At 39.0% G+C, this 25,306-nt stretch overlaps 1 protein-coding gene across 33 annotated transcripts in view; it reads left to right on the top strand.

Moving 5' to 3' along the window:
- Nucleotides 1-25,306, top strand: part of Nrxn1 (neurexin 1) — a 1,060,252-nt gene that overhangs the window by 525,515 nt on the left and 509,431 nt on the right. For all 33 annotated transcript variants that reach the window (XM_076833753.2, XM_076833750.2, XM_076833726.2 and 30 more), the window contains one exon: nucleotides 21,395-21,568. In XM_076833753.2, coding sequence (XP_076689868.2) covers nucleotides 21,395-21,568 — 174 coding nt within the window. The remainder of the gene's footprint in view (nucleotides 1-21,394; nucleotides 21,569-25,306) is intronic.

Here is a 25,306-nt window from a genome sequence, read left to right as displayed (position 1 = left end):
CAACCCAATTTATTTTTCTTTTATGTTAGAATTCCACTTTTGCTTTTTCTGTCAACCACTGAAGTCAGGTTTATTGGTGGATTTTAGAATTTTTCAAGATTTTTTTTTCCCTCACATTACTATGCCTTAAAAGAACACTAGAGGGCAGCATAAGGCCACAAACCACACTGTCTGGTGGTGGTAGGGGACCTCCATTGGTGCTGGGAAGGAAAATTTCTTTGTTTTCAGACATCTAAAAATTCCACATTTAGCCTTCACAGTAATTCTAGCTTTTGTCTGTAGCTCTGTTTTATTTTATAGATAGAACTTTAGTGTAGAAATTTGAAAGCTAGGGGCCATGTATTCTGTTCCCTACCTTGATTCCCATGGAGATGGTCATAAATGGGCAGGAATCTAATGATCTTTCTCTGAGAAGAGGAATCCCATGTAGGTGACCTTGTTCAAATTATCTTTCGTGACACTGCCAGATTCTCAGGGGGTTGTGTGTCTCTCCCTGCTGATACAGTTTTGCTTTCATCTTTATTTCCCAGCTGTTTGTGTTCTATTTCCCCTGGCTATTATGTACAAGCTGCAACATACAATGAAAGGAGCAACATAAATTTGCTCTCTAGAGTCACTTCCTAATACAGCACTGATTTCATTTGGGAACTTTTGTGTCCTGGCCCCTTCAGTGGGATAAAGGATTACTTGAATTCCTCCTTATGTTTCTTCTTTTGTTCCCACATTTGGCAAATTTGTATGTTTGTGTGTGTTTATATATGGGAAGGAGCTAATATTTATCCAGTCCTTGCTAAATACCAAGTACATTTAAATGAGGTTATTGAATGTAATCCTTCTGATTACCCAGGGATTTATATTGAGGTCAGTCTTGCTTATTTGTTAATCTAGTTCAAGAACAAAAATAGAAAGGAAGAATCATTTGGGGTTGCCATTTTCCATAGGTACCCTTCTTTAGAATATTAACCTAAATTTATCCTTCAGCAAATTGAGGATAAATCCTTTTTTTAATGGGGAGAAGAATAAAGATTCCTGGGTGCATAAGACAGAGAGCCCTCAGGTGGCCACTTAGTGAAACTACATGAAATGAGCAGTTATTTCTGGGCTACTTCTAGGTCAACCCAAGCAGAACTTTGTCCTTTCTTCTTCCTTTATTCTCTCTCTAATCACCTCCCCTTTTTTAAAATTTTTCTCCAAGGCCCTTGAGCCCTTGTACTATCTAATGATCTTGTTGCTTTCCCTTTCACCCTCTGTCTCCTCCTTAACCTTCCCCTCTTAAATCTCACCCTGAAGCTATCTGTATCTTGCTGCTGAATCTCTAGAGTCTTCCAATCAGAAACAACCAACAAGGGCTGTCCATTCAAACATATCCCATCTCTAAGAAAACTTGAAGATAGATAGTAGTCTATTCTTCTTGACCTCAGGCCATTCCAATGCCCACCTTCTCCAGTCCTGAATAGAAGTCACATCTTCCTGTTTTCCAGCCTTTCATATTGCTATCTGGAAAATGTCCAGGAGGCAGCCCAGTGAACCAGATTGTGTGCAGAAGTCCTATCCTGTTTAGGCACGCCCAAGCCTTGTGTATTCAGCCCACAGGAAATCTGATAGCCCACCTGCCTTGCCTAGATAATTGGCTTAAATAGAAAATGTTCAGAGAAGAGTTGGACTTTGAGCTTAGCCTTTCAGCAGGATATGACCTTGAAAATGGAAGGAGGGTCCTATGGTTCTGTAGGTTGGCTATCTTTATTAGAGTTCTTTTTTTTTTTTTTTTTTTTTTGTAACAGAAAGAGAGTTACTAACATTACTTCCGGATTGTGGGAGATTATTTTAAGTATCCACTAGGAAATTAGGAAGACAGGGAGCTTTCAGATGCTGAACAATAAGGCACTCAGAGGATGACAGCTTTGTTCTAACCTTCATACTGGAACCTCATAAGCAACCCTTGTAGGGTGTTCCCTCGCATATCTGCAAACCCTCTGTTCCCCAATCCATTGCCCCACCATTGTCGCAGCTCGGGGAGACCTCTCTGTGTTTGTCCACTGGCACTCGTCGGAGAGCACTTCTCTGCGGCCCCTGGATTCCCTGCTCTTGTCTTCCTCTGCCTTGCAGCTTCTAAGCATTGCGTTGTCCCTGTGTGTTTCCACTTCGGTCTACACTCCCTTTTATCTCACTTTCAAATTCCTCAAAAGACAGGATTAGAATGGTGGTCCTGTCAACATCTGCTCTAGAAGATTTCTTCACGGGCTTTTGACCTGCTCTCTGGCCAGACTCACTGCCATACTCCAGTTAGCTGTCAGCCTAAGTCACTCTTCATGGAGAAGGAGAAGGCTATGGGTAGAAGAGCTCTCCGCGGCTTCTCAGCAGGGAGCAGGGAAATTTGCTCATTCAGAAGAGCCCTGAATGTCCTTTCAGAAGGTGGAGAAGGGGGAAGACGGGATTTTAAGTGGGACAGCACACTTTAGAATCATCCTTTGACTTCCAAGCAGAGGACAGACTGTGGCTTCCGGGAAAGGGATCCTTGTGGTGGCAATCACCATAATGCAGAACAAAGATAATAAGACTGAGTTTCAAAGTAAGACTTGGCTTTTTTTTTTTTTTTTTTCTCCTTTTCCCACACAAGAATTACAGAGCAGTTACTTGGAAGACAATTAGAGACATGAAACCATTGTTTCTTTTCTGACATCTCCATTGAATTTCCTGGCTTTGCAGAAATCAGTCTCAATCTATTCTCTTTACTATAAAGCCTTTGTCAGTTTGCTGTAATCCCACTCTCACCTCCCCCACCCCAGTGAAACTCCATTTCTGTCACATAGGCAGTTTTCTGGGACCTGCGGTTTAACATTTGGTTTGAATGTTCTTTCCTCTGCTTCCTTGTGACCTTGGGACCAGCTCATAACATAGCACATGGTTTAAGTTTTTTTTTTTTTCCCCCTACCAACAAGTCTTTTTTTTCTTCTTCTTCTTTTTTAAAATCTCTTAACTATTTAATTCATTTTGAAAGCTTTCTTACACTGGCCACAGTTTTACTATGTTTACTTTTTTTGTTTGTTTGTTTTCTTTTCAACTCTATTGGAGATTTCTCTCACCACCATTGGGATCATGGGAACTTAGAACAAGAAAGGATCTTGGGGCTGGGGATATAGCTTAGTTGGTGGAGTGCTTGCCTTGCATGCCTAAGGCCCTGGGTTCATAAATCCCCAGCACAGAAAGAAGGAAGGAAGGAAGGAAGGAAGGAAGGAAGGAAGGAAGGAAGGAAGGAAGAATCTTGGAGAAATTCTGGTCTGACCAGTTCCTTTCTCTGATGAGAGAAATGTACTGAGGAGAAATTCACCTGCATCGCTATGCATCTATTAGTGTTCAGATCCAGCCTTCTAATTCCCAGTTCAAAATTTTGCAACAGACCAGGGAAAACAAGTTATATTGCTCATATCAACCTTCACTGGTTGCTAGTGACAGTCTGAGACAAGAAATTGGAAAGACACCTGACACTTTATGCGCACTCCCTGGAAACTAGTGTGGTTAGTCTCAGCACAAGATAGAGAATGCTGACCTGTGGCCACCTATGGGCTCTTTGCTTCCAGTGCAGCATTAAAGCCTGCATCCTTCCCATTTTGCACATGCCCTGGTGCTGGTTTTTGCTCACCTAGCACGCTTGCTGAGCTCTGACAGCCACCGGCTGTCAGCCTAGAACAGCTGTAAAGAGATGATACCCAGGGAGAAATAGCTTTCCTTAGTCTTCCTACAGCAAAGTGTCTCCCTGAAAGCTGAATCCAGTGTTCAAATGCCTTTCAGGACAAAGTGCCAGTTTACCATATACCCATGGGGTGGTGACTGGATGACTTGAACTCCTAGGAGCAATGGCATCTATGCAGTGGAGAAGCAAGTATCTGTAGGTGCTTGAAGTTGAGTTCTAGAGGGCCGGGGTACAAATCACAAGTCCTCAGCCACATCCAGAAATGGATCTTTGGTGCTGGTCACCTTACAGGGAATGCCAGGAGTGAAGCTGAGTTATCTTCACAGAGCTTGGGCTTTGTGGTCAAGAGCTCCTTTGCCATCTGGGAAAGCAAGCTGGGCACCATGCCTCTCACTCAAGAAGGAGTTACATCTTTACAGTCTCTGGCTCTCAGACATTACTTTTTCTTGCTGAAGGGGAAATCAGACAAATGTCTTTGGAATGCAAGAAAACATAAACCTACTCAGACTAGCTTGATATAAAAAGAGGAGGGAAGTGGCAGGTGATAGTGTTCAAGGGATCCAAGTTCAAGAGGACTTTCAGCAACCTAGCAGCACTGCTGCCTCTCTTGATCCCTACTGGGCTCCAAGCTGCCTTCCTTTGGCTTCCCAATGAGCATTCCCTCACTTTTTTCCCCATGTGGTTTCAAAAATTTAGTCAACGTGGCCTCCCCAGATCTGGCTGTCCACCCCTGACCATTGCAAATACCCAGGAGAGACTCATTTGAGTTTAGGACCCCAGTTGTCAATTTGATTGGGACCAATGTTGTTCTGTGGCAGGGATGAGGGGACCAGACACAAGGTCAACATTGTACAGTTTTGAATTCTCTGATTTTGTTTGAAGAAATATTTTGGTAGGGTAGTCAGGGTTTAAGGAGGATCATAAAGGGCTCCCAAACGGTGATCTTGTAACTTTCTATGAAGGAATCATGGTAGGGTTGGCATACCTTTGGAGCAGGGCCTGAGAATAGGTCTAGTCATTAAGATTGTGAAAAACTGAACACTCTGGCACCAAGATATTTGAATGAATGAAAAAAACTCATAAATGATGGAGTGAGCAGAACTTTTTGTTGTTGTTGTAGACAGAGACTCTATTGACCTGAGATCAAATGGAGATACAAGAAACCAGAAAAAGCAGTGAACTCACAGAAAACACAGGGGGAGGGAGATACCAGATTTTTTTTTTTCTTCTCCCTAGTGGAATTACAGGGATTTACAGCAGGCTCCTGTAGGTTTATATGGTCAGAGAGGCCCCAGCTGACATCTGGGTAATGTTTCAATTGTTCACTCTAGATCCCAAAAGGGTATGTCACTATTGTTTTCTAGCAGTTGTCTCCTTCAGTTGGGGTTCAGTAATAATGAGATTCTAGCTTTCTTTCAGGATGATCCAAGAATTCTAGTGTCTACCCCCACAGCCCTGATAAAGTTCTTGAATCATTGGTCAAAATTTCAGTAGACTAGAAAGTTAAATGGGTTTAGTACAAAGTCACCTCTACCACTGCAGAGATGCCCCAAAGCCAGTTCTCCCATCTTTACTCATGTAGGAAAGTACAGTTTTTATGGCTTGGTGCAGCTGTTGGCCCGTGATTTTCTAATTTTCTTTCATACACTGGATGTTGCTTCCAATGCCATTTAACCATACTAGGTCAATCAAACTTTCCCATTAACACCACATTAATGTAGTCTTTTTTTTTTTTTTTTTCTGCGTCTGTTTTTAAAAAGAGCCCTTTCTTGGCCTTTGCAATTAATTGCTGTGGCTTTTTATTAAAGAAAATGCAAGAAGGAATATAGCTTTGTCATTAAGGACACAGACTTTGGGGTCAGATAGATGGGTGAAATAGCATCTCTACTGTTTGAGTATGTCCTTGGTCAAAGCACATCACTATGTTCTTCATCGTTTACCCTTTACAAAACCTTAGGTAAGGGATTGACAATGATTTTCTCTCTATTTTCGCGACAAACTGGTGAGGGTGCTGTATTTAGCAGCTTCCTGATACAATTGAGTGATGAAACTAATTCTAGAATAATACTAAATAGTAATTATTTTAATACTTCTTAAGGCTTATTACATCCCATGCACTATTAAAATTATTTGCTTATGAAATCTCATTTAAATGTCTTCCAAACCACAATGTTAGCTATTATTGTATTAATTGATGCTCAAAGGTTTATAACAAGGTTGGGAGACCTTGTCAGCTCACCTGGATATGACAGGTGTTGGTAATATGCAGGCCAACTTCCCATAACTACTCTGTCACAGAGAGTCTGGCATTCACAGGTCTCTAGGAGTTTGCTGAGTATGATGTCAGTCATTAGTATTCATAGCCCATCTGTAGGAGGTCCCCTCCTCCCTCTCCCACCCTTAGTCCCAATGATCTACCCTACTTTCTCCAACACACACTCCTCAGATCTCCCTTAGCGTTCTGGAACTGCAAAAAGACTTTAAACACTCTAAGGTTTGGAACTAATATGCTATTTCTATAACATAACAGACCTTTGCATTTATAATTTAGCATGCATAATTTCATCTATTTTTGAGAAATTTCATGGTCTGTGACATAATTATTTGTATTTTTGCTGGGACATAAGTATGAATCATGCACAGCAACAGGATGATATGCAAAACTGTGGCTTCATGAGAGAAACCATTTCTTGGCTTGACTCTGTCCTTACTCTCTATTCAAAGAATAATAAATCACCTTCATCCTTGTCACCATCATTATTACTGTTTTCAATATTCTCACTTATTGAGGCACCTATGTGTCAGGCACTGTGTTAATGACTTAGGTGAAAGTATTACATTAAATAAGCATGATGTTTTAATTTAATTAAGCCACATTTTTTTTTTTGTTTATTATTTTAACCTCAAGCCATCACTTTAAAATGTACTGTGTTGCTGGTGCAGTGGTGCCTCCCTGTAATCCCAGCAGCTCAGAGGCTGAGGCAGGAGGATCAGGATCGAGAGTTCAAAGTCATCCTCAGCAATTTAGCGAGCCCCTAAGCAACCCAGTGAAACCCTGTCTCTACTGGGGATGTGGCTCAGTAGTTGTACACCCCTGGAGTTAATCCCTGGCACAAAACACACACACACACACACACACACACACACACACACACACACTGTGTTGAAGTATTTTTATCAAGTACCAGGTTAGATAAAATGTTTGGAACTACTTTTAAGACAATTCTATAATCCTTATAAAGCATACTCTTTAGTCAAAAAACTGAAAGTCCCCGATCTAAAAGACTAATCAAAACTCAAAATTCAGGCAGTGGTCTTTGGCCTCTTGCAGCCTCTGTTTCTTGTAGCTGCTGCCATTCTGCAGGGAGTTTATGAAGGTTATTAGCTGATGTCTAAACGTGGTATGGCAAATCTGTCAACTTCATTTCTTCTCTTTGGTACTTTGCTATGTTCATCTAAGCTTCTCTGATGGACCCTCTAACCTTTTATCCCTGTGGACAGCAATGCCTCCTCTTCCCTCACATAGACTCTGACCACTGCTCCAGAAGTCCTGTGGGCCCATCATGCACACCGGGCCTGCTTCTGTCCATGAGAAAGTTCATTGCATCACTTGCCCCCTCGGCACTAGAAGTAAAGCCGCTGTCCAGTGCTCTCAGTTCTAGTCAGATACCCCAAGATTAAAGTTTCTCAGTATATCAGATGTCAGTTCTTCAGAGAACACAAACCATATTCTCCAGAAAACCTTCTAGTCTCTCTAGGCTTAGGTCCCAAATATAGTCCTCTGTTGGGGGTAGTAGTACAAACTCACTAAATAGTGAGGATACCTTCAAAAAAAATTTCCCAGATAACTCTACTTTCACATGCTTTTTATTATTGTTGTTAATATGTTCTTGATGTAGCTGAGAAGTTCAAAGACCATAAAACCAGTATTTTTACCTTTTCCTTTGTAATTTTGCATCTGGATTTCCGTCTCACCCTCACATCGTCAGATATTTATTGTGTCTGCACTTCGGTCAGAACTCTGTGTTATTCTGTTTCATAGTATGGTTTCTTAATCCTTACAAAGATTAGATGAAGGAGCTATTAATGTCCCTATTTTACTGATAAGAAAATGGAGACTCAGAAAGATTTGAGTTGCCAGTTCTTATATAGCACCAAGAGTTAGAAATAGAATTTGAACCCAGGTCTTTAAAATTATTTTAATAATGCTATCTGCATTTGCCTACATAGCTGAATGGATTTCTTATCAATATCTAGAATGAAAAGTACAAGATTTTAATCTTGAGGGAGGAAATGTTATAATAAAATGAAACATTTTCTCTTTCATATAAAACTTAAGTTTTCCAACTTCTGCATTACTATTACATTGGGTAATGCTGAAATTTTCTTTTAGAGTCACTGAAAACATTCTATCTTCACTTTCTACCTGCTTTTCCCACCCCTGAGCCTTGCTCAGAGCCTATATATTAATTCTATCTCCTTAGCCCCAGAAGGCCTCCTCACACATGACAGGCAGCAATTTTAATTGCTCTATCATTTTTTTTTCTATGTATCTTATAGAGCATTTGTATTTCTGAGTGCTCACAACAGGGCCAGACAAATCTACAATACTTGGTTGAGTGACTGGGGGTTGGCTTGCCAATCAGTCATTAGCTGGTACAGCTGGCTCTTTGCTAGTCTGCTCAGCTGTCATAGCCCTTCATCTCCTTAGCCTTGAGGGTAAATTCTCACCTCCCTGTCCTTGATGAGTGGTCCTTGCTCAAGTATTTTTGCATGTTGAAAGAACAAATTATTTGGAGACATGCCCTAGGGTGTTACACTATTCCAGCAGGATCTGGTGACCTTATTGAGAATATTCCATCTTCTAGGCACAGAAAGAATTCAGTTTAGAGACACACACACACACATGCTTAAGGAAAAAATAAGAGTTTTATTTGATTCCATGAAGCACATAGTGTTTTAGAAGCTGCTCTTTGGCAACATCAATAAAGTGTGTGTGTGTGTGTGTGTGTGTGTGTGTGTGTGTGTGTCCCCACTTTGTGCTTTCAAGATATTCAGAAAAACCACTGGTGGCTTTAACCTCTTTTATCCTGTATATCTAAGCTGAAAGCTGGTCCCACTTTTTTTCGACCTGTATTAAATAGGCCATTTTTGTAGGAGATTTACTGTTCCTTTGTACTTATTCTCTAGGTCTACCCCACCCAACATATTTTTTTTTCTTTATTTTGAAATGAGAAAATTTCTTTAAAATCAAAAAAGTTGTTTTGGTAAAGAAGACCAAGCTTATATAGAGCTACACAAGATTTCAGGGAAAATAAGAGATTTGCCCAATTCCTTTTTTCTCATCCCCTACTTAAATTTTCCATTAATTCTCCAACATTTAAAAACTTCTCAACCTCTTCTTTTCTTCTCGTTGAGACATTTCAGAAAAACATGGAAGAGTGTGGTATAGTAGGACAGGAAATAACATGTGGGTCTCAGGATTTTGATACCTTCATCATTGTTCTTATATCTGAGCAGGTAACCTACCTTTTCTGGACACTTTTCTCACCTGTCAGGTTGGGATAATAATAACCTCCCTGAATGCTTTGAAGGTGTTCAAAGCAAACTGCCTGTTAATACTGTAACTAAAAACTCAGTCCTTGTCCCCAATACAATTAGTACCAATTTAATAATGAGGACATGGTTTTTGAGAAGAAAGAGAAACACAAGGGACTCTTGTCCTAGAGGCTGTGACTCTCCCCATCAGGAGAAAAGGGGGGGGGGGGGTTAAAGGAGTTACATTCCAGGTGTGCTCTGGTAGGGGGTCCCAGGGAGCCCTGATGGTGTGATAGGATTCACTTGTTAATTTGGGAGGCATTCAACTTCCCAGGTCCACAGCAAGTATCTCCTTCATGTAGTGGTTGTGTTCAAGGACAATTAACTAGGGGAAGAAAAGAACACAGCAGTCTCCCTAATCTTGTTAAGGAGGAGGAGAGGACAGAAGAGAGAAAAAACAAGCCTTAGAGCAAAGAAGCTATTATATTCAGAAGGTGAAAGGACCACTATTGCAATCCAAAAAAAAAAAAAAAAAAACTTGGAACACTCAACAGAGAAGTTTTGGACTTTTTATCACTCATATACTCTTTGGCATCAGCAGACAATAGGGAGGGCCACACCTGCCTACCAGGTTACATGCTCACCATGTAGATGGATTTGTTCAGATGTTTTATTAGTGCATTCTTTTACTTTACAACCAAGATTGCTCTGCTTTGGCCTCCACCTAAAGACTGGAAACCAGGGAGGTGGCCAGTTTCCCTTCTTCTCACTTTGTTTATCCCATTCCTTAGAGCCCTTCTTAATCTCCCTGCCATGAACCACAGGCCTTCCTGGAACTGACTAGTGTTCACCTCCCAGAAGGGTTGCAGGGATGATCAATGGAACAGGAGATGTCAAAGCCCCTGCCAAACCAAGTTACTCTGCATGTATAAGTCAAAAGGGTGTGTGAGGTGGAGAGCCTCTGCCAACCCCATACACAGTCCCAGAGTCAGGCAGTGAGAGGAAAACAAAACTTGTCTGCTGTAAAGGATATCAGAAGTATCTAAACTGGCTGCTACTTGGATGGGGACAAAATTAAAAATACATATATATGTATATGCTTGCGTGTGTGCATGTGTGTGTTTGTGTGTGTATATATATATATACATACACTCAGTTTTCACTTAAAGGTAAATTTGAAAATTTAAAGCCAGGAGACGAAGTTAGCTTGGTATGAATTTATATGCCTGAACTCACACCCCATCTGCCACAGTGTCATTGGCATAGACTGAATTTAAAAGAAGATGGATTACCACATGCAACCCCATAGCAATTTCATTTTATTATTTCCCATTTAACATGCCCACCAGGTTTTCCTCACAGTCTGTTGACCAAACACAAACAAAATCTGTCTTCATGTTGTACGTTTTAGAATCGTACTTAAAAAAAAAAAAAAAATACATCCTCCTTCTCTGGGCAATTTTATTTCAAAATTCCAACTAGTAATAACATTTCAGAATGGAAAGCATTCTCTACTCATACCGTAAGAATAATGAAGATATTAAGTCTGAAAGCCTTGCTATAGGAAAATATTGAAGTCTGAACTCAAGCCTGATGGGTGTGCCCCACCCCCTCAGTGGGAATCACACACATGGTGTCAGTGTTAGGTTGGCTGGTGATTCCACAGGTGACAATTAACTCTTTGTGGAAGGCAATCAAAAACTTGCTGCCACATCTAAAAATCAAATTTTGGTGTCCTAAGAATTCCAGCCTCTTATCAAAATTTCAATATCTGATATTTACAATTATCAAGCAAATTGAGTCTTTTTATGAGATTCCTCAGGATGCAGATGAGTCTCTTATCATACTGGGATCTGTTAGCTTGCTGGGGCTCCTGCTAGCATTTTTTAGTATGACTCTTCTCAATGAGCCACAACTCTTCAAAATACCCTGCATTTTTATAGATAATGTTACTGGAATCCTAGGACAGAGAGGGGATTGACTTCAGGGGCCTCAACAGACCAGTTTTGGCCACTCACCCTGAAAACCAAAAGAAAAAAGAGTAGTAGAGGGGAAATGGATTTATTCAGCAGAGACACACTGGGACAGTCAGGGTTGGGGGTTCTTGGCCCTGTTCTCCAGGAACTGACATCAGCTTCAGGTTTAAATAGGGGGGGCCACAAAAGCTGGGGGCAAGAATTTCGCATAGTTAAGCAATTTGGGCCCAACAGATCTGGCTGACCATAATCTCAGGTCTGGTTCTGTGAGGTCCTGAGGGTGTTGAGAAGTTGGTTTTTGTAGAGAGAGCAATTCCATTCCCATCATGAGATGATGTTTCTGCTTAGGGAGTCCGTCCCATCCCCAGGGTGATCTACCTGTGAGTCTCACAGTTCACTGAATCTTGAAAATATCCTTACTCTCATCTTGGTGTCTTCAGTCTTGAAGGGGAACAAGAGGGATTAGGTCACTTTAGGGTTAATCGACCTTGTATTAGTTTTTAGACAGAGAGTCTTCTAAGTGATTAACATGTCTACATGCCAAGTTGAACAGAATCTGACCCCAGTTTAAGGTCGAAAGGAGATAGAAAATGAAGGCAGAAGTGCCAGGCTTTTATTCTGGTTTTAGTTACCCATCAGATTTCTACAGGCCCAAGAGAGGACCAGTGCATTCAGCCAAAGCAGCCCTAAGTGTGTCATAACAATGGAGCTGCACAAAAGGACCAATTACCCATTGGAATGTACCTTGTGTAAACCCATGTGGATTAAATGACAATGATCATAATTTCAGAAGACCTTGGATTTTGATCAGAATTTGATATTTTTTGGTGCCATTACCTTGAACCACAGTTGCTACATCTGTATCCTGTGTCCGAGATGACCAATGCTTGTCTTATAGCTCACCAAGCAAAATAGAACAATACATGTATAAGTGCTTGGTAAAATTGAGGGTTTACACCAATGTCAGTTATTCTTATAAAGTCAGAGCTCCCTCTTCTGCTTTTGATACCTGACATTGATTGTCAAGGATTCAAAGCTGTGAGGAGGACCTCACTCACTCAGACAGGATTTTATACATTTAAATTCAGTTGTCGTCAGTTGTCTCTTATTTTTCTGGATTTTAAGGTGTTCTTAAAAAAAAAAAAAAACTGAAACAATAACGTATTGTTGAATGGGGAGCAGGTAGCAAGGAGCCAAGAGATAGGTGGTTGGTTCTAGAAAGACCATAGGAATCTTTGAGTGGTAGCTTAAAGACCAGGTGGAATGAGATATCTGCAAACCAATAGGAAATGCAGATGATGACCTTCAAACCCACTAACACAGGTCTTCAGGGGTCCTTACAGGTAGCCTGGCTGTGTTCCAGCCAAGTAAATGCAAGTACCTCTTTGTAATATAACAGGGCAGCAGAGTACATGAGTCTAGAGGGAGTATGAAATGTCCAAAGGGTGAAGTATGCCTGTGGAGGCTGTATGAATGAGATGATTCTTTTTTTTCCTTCTTTTCTTTCTTTTAGTACTATATATTGAACCCAGGAGCTATATCCCAGCGCTTTTTTTTTTTTTTTCCTGTTTTGAGACAGGGTCTCACTGAGTTGCTTAAGGTCTTACTATCTCACTAAGTTGCTGAGGCTGGCCTCAAACTTGTGATCCTCCTGCGTCAGCCTCCCAAGTTGCTGGGATTATAGGCATGTACCACTGTATCTAACTGAGTGAGGTCATATTTCTGTATGAAGCAGCATAGAGAATGAGTGAATGGCTAGAGACAGAGTGGGGTAAGCTCACTTTACCACAAGAATTTTACACTTATTTTAACTATAAAGGAAGATTCATAAATGGGTTCTCATTACCACACATTGGTACCCCAGTTTCTGTATCTCTATCTTCACCTCTCTACATATAAATTTAATAAATGTCAATCAAAATTGCTCATGAATTACTCTATTAAATTACTCTATCAGAATGGGAAAAAAATGACATTGTACCAAATTTGTCCAATAAATGGGACAGCTTCATCTCACTATTCAAAGAAGATATCAGTCGAAGTAAAATTTTCCACGATTGACTTTATTCGTTTTTTTCTCAGGTGAAGAGAAGGAGGACAATTATAAGTGTTCTACACATAAAATGTTTCGTATGTTCTATTATTTAAATAAATGCAAACTACTGATTATTGAATATGAACAACTAACTCATCCATTCATTCATTGAGTCATCAAATAATTACTGAGTGCCTACTAAGTGAATGTGAGACTATAAAAGTATCTGGGTCATGATTTCTTCAAAGATTTTATAGGCTAACGGGGAGAAAAGGCTCCATACACGAAGAATTGGGGAAGATAAGATAATGGTCAGAAAAGAGGCTCAAAATTTTATCAGGATTGCCAAAGACCATGTTCACCGGTGGCTAGGGGAAATAGAAATACATTACTAAGGTGGAATTCTAGTTAAGCCCCTAAAATCGGATAGGATTTTGAAATGAACCATTGGAAGAGAATAGACATTTCCGATGGAAGTAATGTATAGTGTAAGCGATGATGGAATGGCAGGGAAATATAGAATTGGAGAAATGGTTACTCTAGTTTAAAAATCAGGGTCTAGGAAAAGGATGATGTAATCTGAGGCCTGTAGCTGGCACAGTTACTGGGGAAAAATAGTTCAAACGTTAGCAAGAGATTTTTGAGGAAGGATGATTCAAAATTTTGAACACTGCTGAGCCTTGGACTTTATTTAGATGGTAAAGGGAGTTACTGGAGATATCAGAACACAATGGGAAGACTGATGTAGTGTTGATAAGGAGGCTGGATGGAGGTAGGGACACCAGATAATGAGTTAGTGCATTAAAGGGAAAAAGTAGACAAAAACTAAAAATGGAAACGAAAATGGAGAGACAAATGTCAGAAGTGTTTGCAAAGTTAAGTCATTAGACCCTGGGAATAGTTTGAATGTAAGGTGTCAGATAAAGAATAGAGTTTAAAAAAATGAATTTTTTTTTTTTTGAAATTTCAACCAAGTAGCAGGCAGACTAGAAATGGGATAGTTACAAAGCAGGGAAGTCTGCCGGAAGTAGTTTCCTGGGATCAGGGTGAGGACAATGATGTTGGATTTTTAGACTGATTCTAGAGATCCAGAGCAAACCTAGAGATGAGGATTTGCAGGTATTTCCTAAAGAATAAATTTTTTTTTTTTAAATAGGTGGTTGTAGGATTAAAACCTTCATTTAATAAGGAAGATTTAACATTTTTCAAGCTCTTAGAACAATTAATTACTCAAACTGGTGACCACTGCACATCTCTTCAGCAATTATTTCTTAAAGACAGATGTTGTATCGCAGAGCAAAATGTCTGTGAATTGCTTCTTTGACTTTAAAACTGAATATTTAGTATGCTCTTTACATATGATCTTGGAGGGTGTTTGTTTCTCAGTTTTATGGGAGGTGAGTTATAAAGTTTCCTGTCTACCCTAAACTCAAATGTATTAGAGAAATATTATCCTGTCCCCATGGTTTTACTTTCAGTAATTTAATATCATCTATTTAAACAGTCACAGGAAGGAGAAACAGGCTTTTTCCCCAGAAAACACATTGAATAAATAAACATTTATTTCCCAAGAATTAGAGATCATTTTCTTCTATCTAGTGGGGAGTGCATTTTGTGTATGTATGTATGTGTGTATTTTATATATGTGTGTATTTTGTGTGTGTGTGTGTGTGTGTGTGTGTATAAAGGTTTAGATTTAATCTGTCTCCTGAGGAAAAATTGTCTTGATGTACCTGGATGAGATCTGACCTGCGGCTTCCTTTCTGGCTATGCAATCATAAGATTAAAATTAAAATAATGATATAAATTTGTGGGCAAAAGCTTATTGTTCCTGGGGTGAGGGACAAGTTCCTTTCTATAGAAAAGGTTCAAAAGGTAACCCATGCATATTGCCCTTGCACTGTTAGTCATTCACAACAAGAATTGATGAAGAAGCCAGAATTGTCCCCCAATTTTCTGTTCAAGCTCTAACCCTTTTAAAGTGAAGCATCTAGAATTGCGTTTTTCTCCAGTCCAGCCACAGGAAAGTGAGTCAGTGTGTGTGACTTCAATTTTTTTCCCCAAAAATGCCACTTCAAAGAGTTTGTGGGAGCCCCCTAAGTTCCCCTAAAGTCTGAGCTATTCCAAATCTACCAAACAGTTGTCCTCTGGATGTGTGCTTCTTTAATTAAAATGAAAGTGAGATGCTTAAGAGGCACAAAAAAGTACATATGAATAAACAGGAACACTGAGTCAAAAAACTAATTATACCTAGACACTTGCATTCTGCTCCTGTAAGGCAGAGCCAGGAGTCTTTGCTCTTAATTGCTTTATGCTCCCTGTTTTAAGAGAAAGGAAAACTCTTCCAACACTTCATTTATCTGCTTTTGGTTGATGGCTCCCAAGCCCCAGCTTCTCTATTCCCTAAGCCCCAGGCTCATATTATTGGATCCCTTATAGACACTCTTACTCAAATTCCAAGTATTTAATGCTAGATGCAATTTTACCTCTCCTCTGAATTTTTACCACTTTAACTTCCCTGGCTTCCATCCTTGGATTTCTTTGTCTCTCTCTCTCTCTCTCTTTTTTTTTCCCCCTTCAGTGAGTAGTAGCAAGTTCATCATGTTTTCTTATCTATTATATAAGTCTTCCTTTCATGTCACTTATCCAACATCATTTAATAAATAACTGAATATTCTTCTCTTCCAGTCAACGCTGACTTTTTCATTCTCTTTCTTTGGTACCAGGGATTGAACCGAGGGTGGCTTAACCACTGAGCCACATCCCAATCCCTTTTTATTTTTTAAAATGTTTTATTTTGAGGCAGGGTCTCACTTGGTCTCCCGGGACTCAATAAGTAGCTAAGGTTGGTCTAGAAGTTGCAATCCTCCTACCTCTGCCTCCTGAGCTGCTGGGATTATAGGTGTGTGCCATCATGCCCTGCTTACTCCCTGTCTTGAATGCTAGATTTATTTTGTCTCCATGGTACATTGGTGCTGTTCCCCAGATCTGGGACCTATATTTATGTCATTACAAAGTTACATCTCCTTTCCTTTCTTCTGATCTCATCTCTTCCATGATACTCCACCTTTCAATGAAAGTTCACAAAAGCCTTCTATTTCTCTGACTTTTCTAAGACACATTCAATCTACACACTGGTCTTTTGTCTTTATAGAATTTTTAAATCTCTTAGTCTATTTTGATCAAATTAGAAGACATTTTTATCAAGTAATTTTTCAATTTCGGTCACCAAGTTCAATGCTACTGAGTTTCAGATTGCGTATGTCAAAGGAACCCTTTGAGCTACTGACAGTCTGGTGCAAGACACATTTCAAGCACACAAAAGACTGTGAATTAAATCTTATCGAGTAAATGTCATGACAGACTTGTAAATTTGACGTCTTGTCACTCCATTGTATTAGAAACAAGAGGACAAACTGGACTACTCATTCTTCTGTATTTCTCAGTGCAATCAACATAGAATGAGGTTCACCATGGATATGTAGTTCTTACCAGACAAACCAACACTGCTGTCCCAGGGTCAATCACGCGCTGACTACATTCTGTACATTAAATGATTTACATACATTTTCTGTAATCCTCATGACCTCATGATGTGGGCATTATTAACTCCATTTCACAGATAAAGAATCTAACTCTAGCAAAAGTAAGTGGCAGGGCCAACGTTAGTAGCCAGATAGAACTAAAACTATTTATATACTATTTCTTACTCATGATTGCCCAACTACTAGAGAAGAGATACTTCTGATATCATCTCTGATCATTTGCAGATAACACTTTTGAGAGGAGCACAGTGCTTATGCATGTATATGATGCTAGACATGAAGTTATCATTGAGATTCATTTCTTCACTCCTCCCTCCCTCTCTTTCTTATTTATTTTTTTATTTTTTATTTTTTTGTGCTGGGGATCTACTCAGTGCCTCAGGGATGCTAATCAGGCACTGTCTATTGAGCTATATCCCCAGTCCCCTATTCCTAACATTTCTTCAACAAATCTATTTCCAGAATATTTGTGGTTGGAAGCTTGAGACATGTTCTCTGCATCTTTTACCCAAAATGCCCCAACTCCACCTTTGTCTTATTAATTGTATGTATTGCGTACTTAAAGGATAAGAATAAAATTAGTTACTTAGCTTGAAAAGTAGGTAACAGACTACCTTCAACTCTACTGAAAACTTGACTTTTAATAAATGTCCATCCAGGCTCTGGTTTCTACAGGGATTATTAAGAATTACATCCTCCTTCATATGCGCAGGACTTCACCTACAAGGAACCATTAGTGCTAATGGGTCATTTTTTTTTTTTTCCAATCACTCCAAGGATCAAAAGGAGAAGCTGCAACTTTGATGAGGTGGTAATGGTACACAGGACTGAGACCACTTAAGAGTCTCCTTTGTTCTCTTTGTATGGCATCCCACCAAGGGACTTTAGACCACTATCTGCTATGTGAAGGGTTTATGAGGACTGTACTAAGTGGTGGTGCTAAGTGCAGCTTCAGTAATGAAAATGAATGTAAGTCCCTACTTACAAAGCCAAACACATCCACCTTGATATGTTTGAGGCTTGCATGCTGCGCTGCTTGAATTGATATTTTTTGCTCTTTAGTAACACAGGGGAAAAATTACTACTTCTCTTCACTGAGCTCTAAAAAGTTATCAGGCAAATAAGTTTGCTAATAGAAAAAAATGTGTTGTGGTAAGAAGTGGGGAGAGGAAAGAAGGAAGTGCATTTTAACATTAGCTCTGTCTTTAAGTGATACCTTCCCCTTTCCCTTTTGTTTCTTGATTTTTTTGTACTCAGTCCATTGGGTGACTGAAAACTCTTACTGAGTACTCAACTGTTTAGAGCCCAGTACCTGGCACCATGGGAGAATCTAAAACAAATTAAGACTTAGTCTGTCTCCTCCAGGAAGTTGCAATCAGAAAGAGGAAGATTTAGTTGTCAAAATCATTGCATGAATAACTTTCAGCACTGAAGTTCTTCATCTCTAAGGCCCAAAGCAGAGACAAGAACTTTGTTCAATTCCCACCATTCTTTATTATGACAGGCATTAGGTCAGGAGCAGAGTTAAAATTTCCTAACCACTTTAGTTCAACACATAGACACAGGGAGCAAGCATATCCTTGCATTGATATTTGACATGTAAAAGTAAAATTCTCAGCCCACATTCTCTGATGTGCAAGAAAGGTAACTTGATTTTTCTATAACTCACCTTGGTTTCTATTTTGAGCTCTGATTCTTTGAGTTAGTGAAAATATAATCTCAGGAAATTTCAGTCTCCTCTTTCCCTGGAGTTAAACCTAAATTATTTGGCGAAGGGGCAGAATTTCCATTGTACTTTTGAGAGGAAGAGAGAAGTAGCATGGAAACTGGTCTCAAATATTCTAGACTCAACTCAGGTAGGTACCCCCTGATTTGCTACCAGGCCTCTTTGTTCTTGTGTGTGTAACCTCTTTGGGTCAGACCTTTTCTGCAATTTTCTGACCTCTTGAAAATGGTTGCGTTGTTCCCACATCACAGTGGAGAATGGAAGGCTGTCTAGCCCCTAGCATGTCTAAACACATCATACAGCCATTTCTTCTAGAGGATCTTACTGCTATACTAGGTTCCCCCTGGGGAAATTCTCACAGATCTACATTATTCCCTTAAACCTACCTGAGATTTGACGTCCACCAGGGCTCAGCCCTTAAACTGTAAAATCATGCTCTATTTTTGTTCTTCACCAAATGATTATGCACACTTAATCTTCTGCTTGCCCAAAGCCTACTTTCCTCAAATATTTATGCATACTTTGTCATGGGAGAAGAGTCCTAAGATTTCCCTGAGAAAGGGACCTCAACTCAGGACAAGTGGGGTTCTTGACAAAAATATCAGAAAGGAATTTAAGGACCTGCATCAGATAGAAGTGCAAATGGAGAATTACTGAGGAAAATCATGTTTATACATTCAAAGGGAAAGAGAGAGAGAGAGTAAGAAGGCATGCTCTTGCCTGGCATTATGATATTACAGAGGGATAGTAGTAGGGGCTGAACTAGAGATGGAGTCAGGGTAGAGTTACTCAGGTTCTCTCCAGTTTTCTTGGGGCTGCCCTTGCCCTCTCATCATGCTGCTTTCTGTAGCAAGGATATATGTGCAAAGGTGTGGGCTGGGTTGCTCCAGAGTAGTTCATTTTGCATTTCAATGAATTATGGGTGTTTTCTGCGTTCCAGTGGTTCTTGGGCACTCTTTTTTTTTAAATTCAGTATTATTGATTTATTTTTCTGTATCCCAAATTCCTATTTCAACTTGACTACGTTCCTCCAACTTTATCTCCTCCTTTCCCAAATAGGGTGCAGGAAAGCCGTACTTTCCTCATATAAATGCCTACATATTCTATTTCATTCCTAGAAGAGTCTAGGCTTTTAAGATTCAAATGCAGAAAGCTAATTTTGTGTCTTTGATTTATGACTCACATCCTTTCTGAGGCAGCTAAAACACAATGGCTTAAAATTGAAGTGAGAGGAAAGACAAAGGAGAGAACGGAAATTTGGGGGTAAAAATCGAATAATATTTCAAAAATAGTATCCTATCTTAGACCCAAAACACACTATCCTTTAGTATTAAGGAAAATGATTGGAAGTCAATAAATTTTTATTTTATTTAAGAGGTAGGAGGTAAGGGAAGTAAACACTCCACTATGCTCAGTACAAATTATACAGGATCAATGATCCTAGTGAAATATAGCTTTAGTTAGTAAGTTACAGAGACAAATTTCCCAGTTTCTAAGGGTAAGTGGCACTCAGAACAACACAGGATCTCTCTGTTTCAATGTACTCATCAATACAGTTCAGGAGTGTTGGATCTGTAGTCAGATTTTATCCTGCTCACGGGTTAATAAGTCAGCTTATTCTTGTTCCAAAGATACTGGCAGAAGTCATGAGATTTCCGGGTTGGGGACCAAGGTCTCTGTTACTCATACTGTAACAAATGGCAGCATAACAGTTTTTCTTGTTCCCGTATCTCATGAAGACAAAACAGAGGGGTCGAGTTGAACATAGCAGGGCTTTTCTGCTACAACTGGGAAAAATATGACAAGTGCCCTGAAATTGGAGAGAATGCTTAATTTAAGAGAGGAAATTCAAATTGCAATGAAAAGCTAGAGAAGCAGCTAAAACGAGAATGTTTTGTTAACAGAATTTGTAGGGAGGTGCAGTGTATTATGGAATTCTGAGGTCATACTATTTAGGTTCTGCCATGATTTGGAGTTTACCAGAGTCACTTAATTACATTTACTGAATGCCACCTGAAAATGGTGGGTAATTGCTAACGGAAAAGAGACAGAATCAAACACAGATTGCACTCCCTTTTTAAAGTAGTGGCCCCTGAAATTGGGGAATCTAAAGATGACAGGGTTGAGCAAAATGTTCCATTACAAAATGCAGGAAAATTGCAAAAATAAATGGATAACAGGTTCACAAATTCCAGAGCAGCATAAAGAGCCCAAAGTTGTATTATCTAACTTTAAAAAAAGAAAACACCTGATGAAGGACCTAATATTCACCTATACATGGACTATTATGAGAGTTGGTTAATAAATAGGATATATAATTCAGGACCTCAGGATTAGGAGCAGTACAGAAGGTGTGTTGGCCACCAGAAAACACTTGAGCTTCTGATTCACTGAAAGACCCAGGGTTTTCTAAGCAGACGTTAATTTAATAAGAAGAGTTTTACAAGAGTGTCTGTTATATGTTTTCATTCCAATGGGTGCTTCCTATGTGTTCTCCTATTTAATACTCATAGCCACCCTTCAGAGTAGATTTTATTGTTCTCAGTTTGAAAATGAAGATACTAATGATCATAGAATCTGCTCAAGGGTTTGGTAAGTAACTGGTTTGGATTTCAGTGCTGGGACATGCATCCCTACGGCCTATGTTCTATCCACTTCCCATGTTGAACTTGTTTAATTCTCCTGGAAATAAAGAAATTTCTTCTAGTTCTAATCTATTATTCAAATATTTCTGTTGTTTCACACTCTTAGGAAAATAATGAGCCATAATTTATGTTTTATTACTTTAACCAAAATAAGTCTCACTACTTTTTCTTCCTGCTACTGTATGCTTAGTGTCAATAATATGTAACTTTTGTGACAAAGACTTTGATCTTCCCACAGGTGACTTGTATATAGGAGGAGTGGCTAAAGAAACATACAAATCCTTGCCAAAACTCGTCCATGCCAAGGAAGGCTTTCAAGGCTGCCTGGCATCTGTTGATTTAAATGGACGGCTTCCGGACCTCATCTCAGATGCTCTTTTCTGCAATGGACAGATTGAGAGAGGATGTGAAGGTATTAGATCTTTTTCATTACCCTTGAAATTATTCTAATTCCACCTTTAAATGAGAATAAATCTCACTAGCCAGCAAAATCCTGCTAACTGGTAGAACTCCTCTTAGAAATTCTTATCCATGCATTTTAATCAACTTTTTTGTTGCTATGCCCCCAAAGACCTGACAAGAGCAACAAAGAAGAGGAAAAGTTTATTTGGGGATCAAGGTTTCAGAGTTCTCTGTTCACTTGTGGCCAATTACATTGCTTTGCCTGAGATGAGGTAGATCATGATGGTGGAAAAGTGTAGAGGAGGAAGGCAGAACAAGACATGGAACTAAGGAAGAAGAAGGAGAAGGAGAAGGAGAGGGAGAGGGAGAGGGAGAGGGAGAGGGAGAGGGAGAGGGAGAGGGAGAGGGAGAGGGAAACAAACTCCTCTCACCATAGATAAAATATAAACCCCAAGGGCACAGCAACCTACCTTCTCTGGCCACACCCAGTTAATTTCTATCAGTAGATCAATTCACTCACTATTGCTATTTTCCATTGCTTTGCATTCTATAGTTCACCTAATTAGCATGTTAATCAGTTCTGCTATGCACACTTTATAGCTTACCCCATTTAAACTAGATACCCCATTTAAACTAGAAAAATATATTTACTCCAGTATTAATCAACTTGAACCTACTTTGAAAAATCCACATTCAATGGGCTATGAAATAATCAGAAAGTTCAGATACCCCATTCTCAAATCATTGTTTGATATGTGTGTACCTAGAAATAAGAGTATATCCAATGTATTATCTGTTTGGCAAAAAAAAAAAAAAAGGTGTTTTTTTTTAGTATTACCCAAGGCTCATATTTCACACTTCAGAAATGCACTCAACTATCTTCTATTCTTTTGTGCTATCAGATCAAGATCGTAGGAGTATTTTTTGATTGTTGCTTTCATTTTAGATAATTTTCACATCAACACCTCAGATTATTTGAGCCACTTCCTCTCCATCCATGTAGTGTAATCTCATCATCAGGAATTGTTTGGCTGTGGATGTGTTGCTGCTCTCTTTTAATGTTGAGCAGAGTTTGATCCATTTTGAGAATGTTTGATCCACAAGGAGATTTCCTAGGAGAGAGGAAGAAGAAGCAAATGTGAATTCCTATCCCCTGGAAGATGATGAATCATTAATTCTTGGCCAAAATAATGTCATTATATTTAGTAATTACCTAAGTACCTGGAAAGTTTTTATTTGAAAACATTTTTTTTTTCCTTTCTGAAGCATCTGTTTCTCTTAAAAGTTAGGTGAAATTCAAACTGTGCTGAAAAAATAAAGGAGAATCAAATTTGGTGGTAACAGAGATTTAACCCTGGGGCACTCTACCACTGAACTACATCCTCAGCTTTCTTTGTTTTTTGTTTAGAAACAGGGTCTCCTAAGTTGCTGAGGTTGGTCTAGAATTTGGGATCCTGTCTCAGCCTCTTGAGTAGCTAGGATTGCAGATACACACACCTGTGCCTGATTTGATTTCACTTTTAATATTATCACCGTATTTATTCTCTTCATTTCAAATTTTGACAAGACACTTTTGTAAAACAAAAAGAAAATATGTGTTTTCTCTTTGTACCAATTCAATAAAGGCAACAAAATTGTTAAATGAAAAAAATTACTTCAAGCAGATGGAGACAAGGATGTGGACATGACTTTAGTTCTTGGAGGTGACTTAATTAGTGAGAAATTATATATTGATCTACTTTAAAGAAAAAGGTCCTGTGTAGTTTTTGGAAATTATTTTTCAAAAATAGGCTTTTGGGGCTGGGAATATAGCTCAGTTGGTAGAGTGCTTGCCTCCCATGCATAAGGCCCTGGGTTCAGTCCCCAGCAGCACGAAAGAAAAAAAAAAAAAAAAGGCTCTTATACAAGTTGCTTTGTAAGTGCTTCCCCATCTACAAGAAATGGTAAGGATAGACAGACAGACACAGCCACTGACATCTAATGTTCATGAGTGGGTAGAAGAGAAGATTAGGGAAGTGAGAAGTTCTACACAGGGTAGTTGCAGTAGTGAACTTGGTGTTGTTCTCCAACCTGATCTAGTAAGCAATTTGGTTGGGATGATTAATTCCACAATGTCTTGGTGGATTTAAATTACCATCTATACATTTTAACTCATTCAGTTGAGAACAATATTGGTTCTTTCCATAGGCTTTACAGTTCTGAGCCTTAATAACTTTTACCCCTTTCACACCCTTTCTCTTTAGTCTTAGACTATTATAAGTCCCTTCCCTTCTACAATGAAACTTCCGGATTCTTGCTTTCCAATATCTAGGTTAACAACCTTAAGTATTTATGTATTTGTCCTAAGTATACCTGATAGAGTTAGGTGTTTTTAGGAGTAGGAATTAAATTGTAGATACCCATAAATTATCTCCTGAAAGACAGTTATCTCATGCAGCATGAGTTCAAATCACATTGGAATCAATTTCCATGATAATAGAAATAGTATAGCAATCAAATAACAACTTGTCAACATTTTTCATCATTCCTACCCAATGAGACCCACAAATCTCTAAGCTCCTGGCATGCAAAAAAGTTCTTGGCTTTTCCTTAAAACTCACTTTATACCTTTCATTTTTAACTTATTTCAGTGAGTAATAGTTAATTTTAAAAAAAGTTAAATGCATATCATCTAGGGGTAAACGCTTACCCTGTCAAAGTCTCTTTAATGTTTCTCAAACTTTAGCTTATATCAGAATCACTTGGAACCTTGTTTAAATCCACATTCCCAGAGACCAGAACCAGAGTGCCTGGTAGGGAGCCCTAGAATTTAAGTCTAAGAAGTGCCCAACTGATGGTGATGCTGTAGTGCCCACATTTTGACAATTACTGCTTTGGACGGCATTTTCCTGCTTATTTAACAAAAATTAGAGGGCAATAATCAGGTTCACTAAAGTCAAGATAACTTCTGTACAAAAAGTTGGTGAAAAATTTGATCATCTTTTCGTAGACCCACAACATTCAGTCCTAGACTACTTGATAAGTGACAGAAATACTTGTCTATTTAATTAGGATAGCCATCATTTATTAAGCAATGGTGCCAATATGTTTACATATGCTCTCTTGTTTAAATCCTCAAAAGGCTATAAATCAGGTGTTGTTGCCTTTTTTTTTTTTTTTTTAATGAGTAGACTGAGCCTCAGAAAGGTAGAGTGACAACCCTAAGGTTAGATGCCTAATGACAGGTATTTCAAACTCAATTTACCTTCCTTGAAAGCCCAGGCATCTAATGATCATCCCCTATTGTTCCTATGATTTCCGTGTATTATAATTTTTTCCTTTATTTTTTCTCTCCTTTTCAGACATATTTTTTTAAATCACTTAATACAAATGTCCTTTGGCTTGTTCCCAATTTTAGTCAGTGATAAAATAAAAGAAACATTATGTAACTAAAGGGGAAAATAAATTCAAGGCTCTGTCTTGTGCAAATGCCTGTCAGTATTTAAGCATTATTCTAGAAGGTGAGTACTTTGAGAATTGTGTCTTGTCAGGCATAGGCATGCATTCTCTTATAATACCTGAATATAAAAAGACTGTTGTGATAATGAAAACAATAATAAAAATAAAGGATGTGTTTGTGCTCACCAAGGTTTGGCAGGTATTCTGAGTTGCATTTCTACAATGTGGGCAGATTAATTTCTAGGGTTGCAGTTTTACTATTTTTAGAGTTTTGCATTGTTTCACAGTTGCATTGCTGATGCTTTTTGGA

The sequence above is a fragment of the Callospermophilus lateralis genome, chromosome 14, assembly GCF_048772815.1.
Source record: "Callospermophilus lateralis isolate mCalLat2 chromosome 14, mCalLat2.hap1, whole genome shotgun sequence".
Lineage (NCBI taxonomy): Eukaryota > Metazoa > Chordata > Mammalia > Rodentia > Sciuridae > Callospermophilus > Callospermophilus lateralis.
This window is presented reverse-complemented; position numbering and strand designations above follow the sequence as displayed.